General features: G+C 45.2%; 1 protein-coding gene across 2 annotated transcripts in view; it reads left to right on the top strand.

The window, feature by feature from the left end:
• Positions 1-13,309, top strand: part of WARS1 (tryptophanyl-tRNA synthetase 1) — a 35,408-nt gene that overhangs the window by 771 nt on the left and 21,328 nt on the right. The window contains exons 1-4 of one of the 2 annotated variants that reach the window (XM_007178855.3): positions 48-423; positions 4,827-5,005; positions 11,017-11,230; positions 12,245-12,353. In XM_007178855.3, the coding sequence (XP_007178917.1) occupies positions 4,892-5,005; positions 11,017-11,230; positions 12,245-12,353 (437 nt within the window). In that variant the 5' untranslated portion in view covers positions 48-423; positions 4,827-4,891. Of the gene's footprint in view, positions 1-47; positions 424-4,826; positions 5,006-11,016; positions 11,231-12,244; positions 12,354-13,309 lie in introns of those variants that run through there. The other variant, XM_007178856.2, reaches the window with a different exon arrangement.

The following is a 13,309-nucleotide window of genomic DNA, read 5'->3' as shown; positions in this document are numbered from 1 at the left end:
AGAATAGGGAACGGGAAGAGGGTGGGGAGGTTATATGGAGGCCAGCCTGGGATACGGGGTGGCTGATGCAATGACCAGCTAATGGCTTGCTTCCCGAGAGAGAGTTTCCCTGGTCTCCACCCGCATCTCCCCCCTCCGCTCACCCCTGATTGGACAGTCTCATCGAAGAGGTTGGTCGAGAGGCTCAAGTGTTTCTGAGAAATTGGGTGATCTATAAGAAGCTCCTACATGCAAGTAGTAAAGGGTGGGGTAAACAGGAAAAAAAAAAACAGAGAGAGAGAGAGAAGAGTATTTTCTAAAAAGGAAACTGAAAGAAAAAGGGAAAGACTATTAAAGAAGCGCTCGAGCTGCACTGGGCAGTCTCAGCTTCTCAACTGCCCAGCGTGACCAGTGGCCACCTCTGCAGCATCTCCTGCAACCTGGGTATGTATTACCATCTTTGCTAGGCTTAGAGTTTATTAGTATTTTTAGCAGCCTTTTCCCAAAGTACTGGAAACCTTGGCTTAGGGGATGAGGAGCAGTATCTCTTAGGACCAGGGTGGTGTGCATTTTATTTCATCTCATTGTCCCAAAGTTCAGGTGACTCACAGCTTCTGTAGGGAATGGAGATACTAGAAGAGTAGCTGCCTATTTGGATTCGTAGCTTGACTTTCAGCGCTTTGATGTTGGCTATCCTATTTTTCACTGATGAGGCCTCCTTAAATAGTCGATACCCATCCACAGTATCTCCTTGTGATACTCATAAGTAGCTTATGCCTGGCTTCATATAAATTAATGTACTCTTTGCCTTTTAAGATAATGTTCATTTTATTATTTGGAGGAGAAAGTAAGCTTTCCTCTCAGTGTTTAAAAAAGAAAAAGTGACCTCAATCTGTTCCAAGGTTTGAAGCGTTAAAGGACTCCTTGCTGGTAAGAAATCATTTTCTTGTCCTCTGGAAACTTGACAGTCCAAGGCCATTGTCATCCACACTCAGGGGTCAGGATGTGGAAGATGGTATCCCACCTGCTGGTAATATTCCAGGCATCCAGGAACTTCTGGGTCCCCTGCTCTTCTCAGCTGCTCCAGAATCGGCTGTAGTGCATGATGCCACCCTTCCCCCAAATTGCAGAATCAGTGTATTCTGATCTTATCTGTGAGATGATTTCATTGTGGCCCAAGGAATTGTCCTGTTGTTCTGTTAAACAGTTCTGTAATTCCTCTTTCCATTCCTCATCCCAAAACTGTACCCAGTTTCTTCAGGTGCCTGTTACGCTCCTTGGGAACAGTGGAAGCTTTCAAAATGAGCACAAGTTTCAAGTTCCTTAAAAAGAGGAGTGGAGAGTTCATTTCTAAGAGTCTTTTCGATTTCTCCTTAACTGTGTGCTGGTCTGCTGTGGACTGTGCAGGTTTGCTCTTTTCACTCACAGTCCTTTTCTAGAGGAGATCATACATTACTTCACAGATTATAGCTTCATTTCCTTGTTTTAGATTGTAGTATTTGTGAAATAGATAAAGCAATTTTCCTTGACAAAGGTTCAAAGCCCTATTTGCAGTTTGCACAGTAAACACTGAAGACAGTGGTCCTTAGTCTCTTGGCATCTCGGACCCCTTTGAGAAAGTAGTAAAACCTGGATACTCTGCTTAGAACCGCAAACGTGCCAAGGTGCAGGCAAACTGTTGATGCCACTTCAGAGGTTCTGAACTCTGGGTTAAAAACCTCTGAAGCTAAATTAAATTCTAAAAGTTAGTTAACAAAGAAATAAAGGAGAATGTTGACTAGATAGGAGGAAAAAAGGAGAATATGTGCCCGTAAATGGGCTAAATGGATGCCTGAAATGAGGGAAGTGATAGTTGTATTCTCGTTGTCTCTGATCACTGCCGAAGCACTGTACTCTCTCAGGAAGTTGCATCGTGCACACACACATGAGGTTACAGTGTGGGTGATTTCCACATGGTGAGTATATGCCTCATGATCCTGAGAGCAGGGAGACCTCACCTGCTGTCTCCTCAGTCAGGTTTCATTCCCGTGTGCCTCTTCTTACTTAAATGGGATTCTGAGAGTTAAAGATACATGTTCTTCCCTACGACAGGGACCCTAAATGCAGGCTCAGTTCATCTAGCTGATCCTCTGCAGTTATCTGCTCCGTTGCAGGTGGAGATGAGCCGTCTGGGGCTCACCGAATCATTCTACCTGGCACTTTCCCTAGGAATTTTTAAGGGTAATTTTAATCCGTGCTTGATTTTGGTCCTACTCGCAGACTTCAAAACCCACTTGTTGCCTTCCGTGCAGGACACCACATTTTTGGAAGGACAAGGGTAAACCGAAGGGAATTCCAAAAAGAGTGACCAGGATGGTGGGCAAATGTTCGCAATGGGTGAGGAAACCAGACTGGGTATGTGGGATTAACCTGGCTCTTCCCAAGTCTCGGAAGGCTCAGTGCAGTGTCAGGACGTTCTAAGAGGACTTCTAAAGTCCAGGTAGGAGAAATCTACCTTAAACTGGAATACTGTGGAGGTATTATAAGAGGATATAAACCAGAAGGGGAAAATTAAACTAGATGATTTGTGAGATTCATTCATTCAGTAAACGTCTGTTGATAAGCTACTCTGTACCAGGTACTAGAATCACATGAAAGAATAAAGCCCAGTACTTGCATTCTCTGAGTGATGGATTTTCATAAATAACTACACGCAGTGTGAGTGCTCTGATAACCTCACTAACGAGTGCTCAGGGATCACCAAGGACAGAGCAACCAACTTGGCCCCGTGGGTGCAGGGGTCAGGAAAGACTGCAAAGAGGAGCCGAGGTTTGAATTAGTAAGACAGCGGGCAGAGGAGGGTAAGAGACATTCCGGGCAGGGGGAGCAGCTGGCATTTGAGAGACCACATGGTCGAGGGGGGCTTTGGCATCAGATGCTGGTTGGGCTACTCTGGCATGGAACTTCAGAGGGTGGTTCTAACTTCCCTGAGCCGTCAGCCTCTGGTCGCTAATGCAGAGCAGATACTGTACCACCCAGCTTTGAAAGTTGGGAGAATTGGGGATCATGTGTAAAGCATCTGGGCGTGATGTTTGATCATTTGTGGCTAGAAGTAATTTTCATCACTTTGGTTGTTATTTGATATGGGCCTGAGTGTTTCTCCTCTCCAGCGCTAGTCAAGGTTCTTCCACATTCCTTCTCGTTTTTACGGGCCTCCCTTTCCAGGAATTGAGGCGATTCTCAGCAAGGAGGGGAAAGAAACTGGCTGCTATCCCATCCTGGTTTCAGTATTACGGTTTCATTGACTTATATAAAGATTGGTTTAAATTTTACATATTTTTTAAACAGATATTTAACAAATGGATGAATAAAAATAAATTACCCCCTCAAATTTGTGTGTTTTGTTCATAGAGCTGCTAGAAAAAAATTTTTTAATGATTAAAGACACAAAATAGTCATTCATTAAACTTCTCCTCTGTGGCTGATGCTGTGCTAGACTGTTTACTTACCCGCATTATCACACTTATTCCGTGACCAATCCTGCAAGTTAGCGTTGTTATTGTTATTCCCATTTTACAGTTGAGAGACTGAGGCGCACGACAGTTAAGTAGCCCGTAGGATAATGTTTGAGAGCATAGGTTCTGGGGTCAAACTGTTTGAGTTTGTATCTCATCTCGACCACTCACTAGCTGCGTTATCTTGCGCAAGTGTTTTAGCCTCTCAGTTTGCTCATCTACGAAACAGAGGTAACAAATCTGTCCCATAGGATTGCTATAGGTTTAAGTGAATTAATATGTATAAGGTGCTGAGGAAAATACCAGACACTTAAGAGCTGGAGGTTAGCTGCTCTGGTGTAGCCTCACTGGCACTGTCACCCTCCTCATTCAAGGTGTAACAGCAAGTTACAGACGGAACGGGAGTTCAGCCAAGCTCTGGAACCCTAACAAATAATACTTGTAATGGGTTTGAGCCTTGCTTTACATTTTGTAAAATGCTACCATGTCGTTTTTTCTCATTTCTTCTCATAACAGCCCTTGAGGTAGGTGACAAAGTTCCTGACGGTGCTGCTTTATAGCTGAGGAAGCTGACACTCAGAAAAGGGAAGTGACCAACCCAAAAGGGGCTGATTGTGGCCAGCCTCGGCCCCAAGGCGGCCTCAGGTAGCCTGCCGTGTGCCCCACCTTTTCTAAGGTTAATAGTAAATAATGACTAATAGGAGGTGCAGGGACACCTCCTTCAAAGGTTTGCAGTTACATAAGGCAGCATGTGGAGTGGACAGGCTGTATATGATTCTTAGCTCATTTGGAACCCAGAAGGGATAAGGCCCAGCCTCCACCCAGACTTCCCTTCGTCTGAGAACGGAACAGCTGGCCAGCAAAGGAAGCCATTTGTTCAGCGGTATGTTGCTTATGACTGCAAAGGCCTGGGAATTCATCCCGAAAGCAATTAAGATAAAGAGTAAATAGCCATTTGCCAAATGTTTCTAGCTGTGGTGAACTTAGGTTTACTAAAGCACTTTGGTATTTGCTGCCTGAGCAGACACGAGTCCTTCCTGTGTCCTGGGCACTGGCTGAGGCACAGGGGCACCTCAGCAGATGCACACTTGCCCTTGGTTAGGAGGGGTCTTTCTTTGCCCTCCCTAAGTCTGTAAATCACAGCGATTCCTTTCGACCTCATCATTAGCATTTGTTCTTCCTCTTTTCCCCTGTTTCATGGCTCCAAATTTCTGCTTATATTTTTATTAATGTTATATTATCTATGCCCTTTATTGTAACTCATCTCCAACCTTTTTGGAAAGAAGAACTAGCTACGGTAAAGGAAAAACAGCTGCGATGGTTTGTTAATCTCTCTCTCTCCTCCCCCCACAGTCTTGTCTGGACCACTGAGCAAATCTGCCAACACCCTAGCCGGCTGTGAACGCAGGTCCTGGAAAATGGCAGATGTGCCCAACGGTGAGCAGGGCTGTGGGTCCCCACTGGAGCTGTTCAAGAACATTGCTGCTCAAGGGGAGCTCGTGAGGGCCCTCAAAGCCAGAAACGCGGCGAAGGTATGTCATTTAGCTGGGTTCTACACACACACACACACACACACACACACACCCCACCCCCCACCCCCCCAAGCCACCTCTGTAGGGTCATGCTACCAGGATTCCGTTCCCTCACCACCTGAGGTGTCTTGGCTCTCAATTTAAATGTATTTTCTCCTTTATCGGCATCGATGCGTGTAGTCCAAAGGGAAGCCGCTGGGAAACACAGCAGCCGTCCACCCCGCCTCTCTCTGTTTCCTGCTCCCAGAAACAACGATTTTCAATTCTTTTAGCTGATTCTTTTGCTGTGTAACCCCTACGTCTCTCAAAACCACACATTATATTGCTCCTGATAGATGTTCAGGTTTGGGGCTTTCACTGTCGACGACAAGGAATTAGCACTTTCACAATCACAGACGATCACAGTCTCCATGTAAACGCCGCTGACAGCTGACCCACTGGGTATAGCGTGAGTGCTTCTCCTTTCCTGCCCAACTTTTGTTTTCTCCAGAGTTGATAGTTGTCTTAATTGCTTTTTGCTTGGCTTTTCTTTGTTTCATTTTGGGGTTTTTTTGGCTGCACCTTGCGGCCTGCAGGATCTCAGTTCCCCAGCCAGGGACTGAACCCAGGCCACGGCAGTGAAAGCCCAGAATCCTAACCACTAGGCCACTTGGGAACTCCCCTGCTTGGCTTTTCTTTTTCTTTTTTTTTTTTTTTTATTTGGCTGCGCCCGCCAGGTCTTAGTCACAGCACGTGGGACCTAGTTGCAGCATGCAGGATCTTTTAGTTTGTTCCTTTCAGATTAGAAATTCATGACCTTTAATTCTCAGAAATTATATTATTTCTTTGATTTATCCTGGGTTGTTTTTTTTTTTTTTCTGTTTCTTTGTGTATTTTTTTAATTCAAAGACTGGTCCTCTGAATTTCTTATTTTTTGGCTTATTTTCCTCATTTATTTTTCTTTTTGTTCTTCTTTTAGGTATGTTTCGTCAACTTCTAACCCTCCTATTGTTTTTCTCTTATTCTATCATTTTTGACTTCCAAGAGCTCATTTGATCTCTGAACGTGCCTTTCCTCCTAGCTCTCTGCTCTTATTTCATAGGTACACTGTCCTTCTGTCTCTGAGATCTTGGTGATAGTTTTTCCAGTGTTCTCTACCCCCTTTATAAACTCAGTTTCTTCCAAGTTAGCTTTTTGTTCCTTCTGCCTTTTGTATTAGATGCCGTCGTCCGGTGTTTGGTGCCGCCCAGCTGTGCAGTGGCGCTTTAGAGGGAGCGCTCGGAGCTGGGAGGAGCTCGTCGTGTAGCTTTCCCTTCCCTGGGTGGCAGCCACACCGCTCCCTTGCCTTGGGGAGGCTTCAGTGTCGGGGCCTTTAGAGCTCTTCTTTGAGGCTTGTAGAGTCCCCAGAGAGGACTCCTCCAATTTGCTGTCCAGAGGGTACGGGTCCGGCCACCAGCGTTGTGAGCTGAGTGGGGCAGAGGAGCTGGGCTGTGGGATCCCTCACTGAAGGCCCCATTCTCCGTGCGCTGCCCCCACCTCTGCCCCCGCTGGGCCAAGCGCTTCCAGTCTGGACACTTTTTACTCTCCTTGACGAGACACTAAACCTCTGGATGGGAGGGGGGGATGTACCGGGTAGGGGGGAGATCTCAATAACTGCTTCTTAGACAGACTTTCAGCCAGTGCTCCTAGTTTTATAGCCCGCTTTCACCCTCACTTCTTTGCATATCTAGGGCCGCCAGTGCCCAAACCTCTCTGGGATTCCACAGCAATGTAAGTCCAGTCGCTGCCCAGGTTCCCCGTGTTGTCTTAGCGTTTGTTCTTCTCCCGTGTTCAGTGAGGTACCACTCATCCCTCCGCTTTCCAGCTTCTGAATCTTGTTGCTGTCATCCTCTTCCTGTTCCCTTGGTCCTCGTGGGTTGTGCCTTTTTTAAAGATCTCTTTGCTGTTGCTGCAGTGGGTTTTAGAAGTGCAACCCATTCAGTCTGCGTCTGTAACCATTACCTGAGCACTTCCTTTCACTCTCGGTCACCCAGCTTCTTCATGTCCATGACTTCCTCGTCTGTCACTTCCAATCCCTGTCGTCATCTTTTCAAAAATCTCTTCCTAGGTTCTCACCACATGGTATCAACCGTCTCACAGTCACTCCAGTAGTTTACTTTGACTGTTTGGACCCTAAATAATCCATTACATTTTTTTTTTAATTTTATTTATTTGTTTTTATTTTTGGCTTTGTTGGGTCCCCACCGCTGTGCGCGGGCTCTCTCCAGTTGCAGTGAGCGGGGGCCACTCTTTGCTGCGGCGCACGGGCCTCCCACCGCTGTGGCCTCTTTTTTTTGTTGCAGAGCACGGGCTCTAGGCTCCCCGGCCTCAGTAGTTGTGGTGCATGGACCCAGCCGCTCCACAGCATATGGGATCCTCCTGGGCCAGGACTCGAACCCACGCCCCGTGCATTGGCAGGTGGTCTCCTAACCACCGCGCCACCAGGAAAGCCCAATCCATTACATTTTAAAAGAAAGAAATAGTGATATACAAAAAGAGGAGTTGATTATTCACAGAAAGGGGTTTACAATACCAGGTAGGGCTCAATAGATGAGGCTAAGTTGTTTTAAAAAAAAAAAAAATCTGAAAACCTAAAATAAATAAAGGACCGAAATGTTGATCATTTACTCTATAAACCCATTTTAGGAACCTGACAGTGATATTTTTGTCATTTAACGTTAAATTCGAATAATGTTAATAAATGCTTTTAGTTAGTAACTCTTAGTGACTCCAGTTATGTTCAGCATTTTAGCAAACAATACTTAACATGTTTTTTTTTTAAACATCTTGATTGGAGTATAATTGCTTTTCAATGGTGTGTTAGTTTCTGCTGTATAACAAAGTGAATCAGCTATACATGTACATATATCCCCATATCTCCTCCCTCTTGCGTCTCCCTCCCACCCTCCCTATCCCACCCCTCTAGGTGGTCACAAAGCACTGAACTGATCTCCCTGTGCTATGCAGCAGCTTGCCACTAGCTATCTATTTTACATTTGGTAGTGTATATATGTCAATGCTACTCTCTCACTTCATCCCAGCTTCCCCTTCCCCCCCACCACCGTGTCCTCAAGTCCGTTCTCTACGTCTGCATCTTTATTCCTGCCCTGCCACTAGGTTCATCAGTACCGTTTTTTTAGATTCCATACATGTGCGTTAGCATACGGTATTTGTTTTTCTCTTTCTGACTTACTTCACTCTATATGACAGACTCTAGATCCATCCACCTCATTACAAATAACTCAGTTTCGTTCCTTTTTATGGCTGAGGAATATTCCATTGTATATATGTGCCACATCTTCTTTATCCATTCATCTGTCAATGGACACTTAGGTTGCTTCCATGCCCTGGCTCTTGTAAATAGTGCTGCAATGAACATTGTTAACACAGTTTAGAATAACTCTTTCGAGGGTGGTCTTTGACTAATGTGTAGTCAGCTGACACAGCAAGAGAGATCAGAGGTTACATGATGAAACCAGAGTTAAACGGAGTAAATTTGTATCTGACCCTGAAATGTGTCATACTAGAAGCACCTGTTGTTTTGGAAATTCACGTTAAGTGAAATAGCTGAGCCCCCTGGGGATCACTGGTCCAGTGAGGGTGCCGCAGGCTCTTCCTCCACGCTGTCTGCCGTCTGTCCAGGTCATGGTCCTCGGCATTCTTTCTGCTTCGTGTACCAAGAGAATAACACCCACTGCTTTCAGAAACAGTAGCTCACAAAGCTTCTCCTGGCGGGTAGGTCGGAATCCGGGGGCTCTGACGGGAGACAGTTTGAGCAGGATTCAGGAGATGACACTGGATCATAGGGGTTAAGATAGAGAACAGAGCCTTTTTTCTTCTCCTTTTAGTTTAAGTAAACTTTTTAAATTGAAATACACCATTCGTTCAGAAAAATATGGAGATCACAAACAGGCAACTCACTGAATTTTCACAAAATGACCACACCTGTGTAACCAGCATCCAGATGGAGAAACGGCACAGAAGCCACCCTCGGGCCGCTTCAGGCCCTGCCTCTACCCTCCCAAGAGAGGCCTCCACCCTGCCTCCCCCACCATGGATAGTTCCTCCTGTGTTGGAACTTTATTTAATCAGGTAGTGTATATAGAGTCTTCTCGTGTCTGGCTTTTTTCAGAACATCAGCTTTTAAAATCTGTTTCAATGTCCTGGTCCATGTTAGATTGAGAACAAGAAAACGGACAAGACGAGCCTGCTTGTCTCTTTCGGTCCCATTCCAGTGAACAGGTGGTCCTTGAACTGGGACCCCGGTTAGATGTTTGACTTTCGAAGAGCCACCTAGTTGGAAGCTGAGTTAGGCCACGTAGAGTATGAGTGTCACACAGCTGGTGATTGAAGGGTGGTGACTGCAGGGCGCTTCAAAGCAAGGTAGTTAATTCTCCCGTAGATAACTCGATAGCTCATGCTTGCTAAGCCTTTATCCTGCTGCAAGCACAGCCTAGGCACTGCCGTAATGAGGTGAGGAAGACACGCTTGCCTGTCTAAGGTAGGCCAACATCCTGTCTCTTGCATGAGGTCTATCCATGGGGCCATTGATGCCACAACTCTGACGCGTTTAAACGACGAATTCCAGATGGTTTCGGAGTTTGAAACACAAATCTGTGCTTGCGACATCACCCTGCAGTAACAGTCCTCTGTGGCCCGGTGCCGTACCTGACGGAGGAGCTCTCTCTGAATGGAGTTTGGTGCTGTGATGTTTCTCCACTGGGAAGCCCAGTTTATAGCACATTATCTATAAACTCTAAATGGAAGTGTTTGTATTTCCCTTGGCAAGCAAATTGGACTGTGTATATTCTTTGTGATCTAATCCAGCAAGGCCAATTATGGGAATAGAGCTTTAGGGCATAGCATGACTAATCTGCTTAATTAGGTTTGCTTTTTTAAATGCCAGGCTTCCAGGGGTGGCTAGTGTGGGCTCCTGGAAGAGGAGGTCTTTAATATCCAGCTTACCCAAGGATACATTTTACATTTGTTTCTCTTATGCTTATTTTAAAACACTAAATGTGCAGACACTTCGGACAGCTTGATAAGACTCCAAAATGCTGTAGTATAACTGTTTCCCAATGAATCCCTCCTTAATTTATGACCTGAAAGTCTATATTTTTTCCTTGCCTTTATCTGTTTTCACAATGTCTACTTGAGTTGCTGTTGCTGTCCTTGGTGGCATCGTTGTTTAAGTTTCCATAAATATTCATCTCAACCTGTGTGGATTGTAAAAACAAGTTCCAATGCAGAGCTCAGTGTAATTGATTAGTGGAGCTTGTCCCATATGTTCACTGGCATTGGTGGTGTTTAAGTAACATTTAGCACATTAACTCTGTCATAAACAACGGTGTAAATTGTGTCGCTACACGTATCCTATAGTGTTTGTGGTAGTAATCCGTAGCACTAGACCAACAGATAAAAAAATAAAGGGGCTTCCCTGGTGACGCAGTGGTTAAGAATCCACCTGCCAATGCAGGGGACACGGGTTCGAGCCCTGGTCCGGGAAGATCCCACATGCCGCGGAGCAACTAAGCCCGCGCGCCACAGCTACTGAGCCCGTGTGCCACAACTACTGAAGCCCACGCGCCTAGAGCCCGTGCTCCGCAATAAGAGAAGCCACTACAATGAGAAGCCCGTGCTCCGCAACTAGAGAAAGCCCGCGCGCAGCAACGAAGACCCAACGCAGCCAAAAATAAATAAATAAAATAAATAAATTTTTTTTTAATTATAAAAGAAATAAAAATAAAATACGCTCGGGCCCATGACTTGCTGTGTGTCCATGGGCAAGCTCCTTCACCTCTCTGAGTCTCACGTTCTTCAACTGGAAAAGGACAGTGACAATGATGCCTTCCTCGTAGGGTTGTTGTAAGGCTAAAGGAAGTCATGTGTGTGAAAGCAGTTAGCACAACGCCTGCCACACAGCAGTAACATTCAGCAAATGTTAGCCGTTGTTAATACATTCAGCCTTCACCCTTATTACTTCCTTTGTACAGGATGAAATTGATTCCGCAGTGAAGATGTTGTTATCCTTGAAAATGAGCTACAAAGCTGCCACCGGGGAGGATTACAAGGCTGACTACCCTCCAGGGGACCCGGCACCTGGGAGTGATAGTGGCCTGGATGCCACAGAAGCAGGCGAGGACTTTGTGGACCCGTGGACAGTACAGACAAGCAGTGCAAAAGGCATTGACTATGACAAGCTCATCGGTACGTTATGGGAAAAGCCCCAGCTTTTAGGAGTGATTCCATTGAGTTGATTCCACTGATGTTTTCTAATTTGAATTAATCATACATCCAGTCGAGCTTCAATGCCAAGGGGAAAATAGATCCTAAAATCTTTTAGTGGTACATTATATTCCCAGAGGATTATTTTTAATTAACATAACAATATAAAATATATCTCAAAATAATGATTTATAGTAGATAGCTTAGTAGAAGCTTTTTCCTTTTTTTGAGCAATTCAGAACCTGGGGAAGGTCCATTGAACTGGGCATCTTTGCAGTCATTTAAATTGTCTTTAACTCAGTGGGTACAAGTCAGTCATAGATTACTTAAGGTTTCTCCTCCAGTGATACTGAGTGTGGAGCTAAACAGCTGGAAGTCAGCTTAAGAAAGATGACTCCTCATAGGTGGCAGGTCCTCACTGCCAAGCCCTTCATTGGAGGGCTTCCTGCTCAGGAAAATCCTTACTCTGAGATCACTGATGGCTGTCAAAAAAGAAACAGAACTAAAATGTTCTTACCTAAGTCTAAGCCATTTTCCATGATTCATGTGTAGACTGTCAATGAGGGAAAATTCTCTTGAAGACAGCCATTAATTTGGTTAAAGACTATTTAAATTTATGGTTGTGAGTGAATATAAATTATACCTTAATAAACAATAAGCAGCGGGGGCCTCTGTGTGTGTGTGTGTGTGTGTGTGTGTGTGTGTGTGTGTGTGTGTGTGTGTGTGGTTGCCTAGAGTTGCTAGCTAAACTGCATTCTGGATCTGTTTCCTGTCAGAATCCAGTCCCAGACAAAAGAGCATTTTGTTCTGTAATTTATTTTCTGTTCTGCTGGCTGTGACCTCCACTCTGGGCTGCTGGAAGGGACCAGAGCCTAAGGCCTAAAGAGGCCTGGGTCTGTTGAGACTGTGCGTGGATCACAAGTCTTTCCCTCTCATTTCAGCAATATCACCAAACCTCCCACCACCTAAGATCGGCATCTCTTCTTTTTTTTCCAGTTCGCTTCGGAAGCAGTAAAATTGACAAGGAGCTGATAAACCGAATAGAGAGAGCCACGGGTCAGAGGCCGCACCACTTCCTGCGCAGGGGAATCTTCTTCTCACACAGGTCAGGGTCTTCTCACTGCAGGACCTCCCACCCCTCCTCTTCTTTCAATGAAGGAAACTATCAGGATGCTGTTCCCTCACACTGCCAGGCCCCTGGGGGAGTGGTTCCACCTCCTGTCCTGTCAGTAACGGGCTGTGGGATGGTGCCCGTCCCTGCACCTCTGGCCCTGAGTTTATTCATCTGTAAACTGCCCACCTCACAAGGTGGAGGTCAGGTACACAGCAGATGAGATTCATGCCAGGTTACGTGCTATAAACTATAAAATGTCACAAAACAAAAGAGATTAACGTGTCCAAGTTCAGCATTTCCCATGAGATAAGCAGGAGGCTTCCTGAAATTACATACTTCTTCCTCCTATTGTACTGGCCTACTCATAAATAATAGCCAAAGAGAAACTAATAGTATGGCTGAGTTGCTTTGCTGTGTACCTGAAACTATCACAGCATTGTTAATTGGCTATACACCAATATAAAATTAAAAGTTAAAAAAAAATTTTTTTTTTTAAAAAGAGAGAGAAACTAATAGAGCGAACATGCACAGAATATCCCTACCTGAGATCATAAATTCCATGCAGATAACATCAGAGAACAGGCGGCTTCTGAGCGAGGTCTTGCCTCTCCCACCCCACACATCGCCTCGGGTCGGGTTCAAGGCCATGTTCATGGAGTTTATAGTCCGGGGTAGGGTTGTTCTGTTCTGTCCGCACATCAGGGTTACGGAGAGCACGTGCAGGACAGAACTCGGCAGTCTGCCGAACACTTTAAATTCTACACGCAGAGAACTCCAAGCCCCGCTCAGCCTTCCTTCTGGGCAGAATACAATCAAAGCTTTTTCCTTAATTGAGATTTAATTCACATGCCATAAAATTCACCTTTTGAAAGTACATAATTCAGTGGTTTTTTTGGTATATTCACAAGGTTGTGCAACCATCACCACTATCTAATTCCAGAACATTT

The sequence above is a fragment of the Balaenoptera acutorostrata genome, chromosome 3 (genome assembly GCF_949987535.1).
Source record: "Balaenoptera acutorostrata chromosome 3, mBalAcu1.1, whole genome shotgun sequence".
NCBI lineage: Eukaryota > Metazoa > Chordata > Mammalia > Artiodactyla > Balaenopteridae > Balaenoptera > Balaenoptera acutorostrata.
The sequence above is the reverse complement of the archived record's forward strand: the minus strand, read 5'-3'. Positions and strand labels throughout refer to the sequence as shown.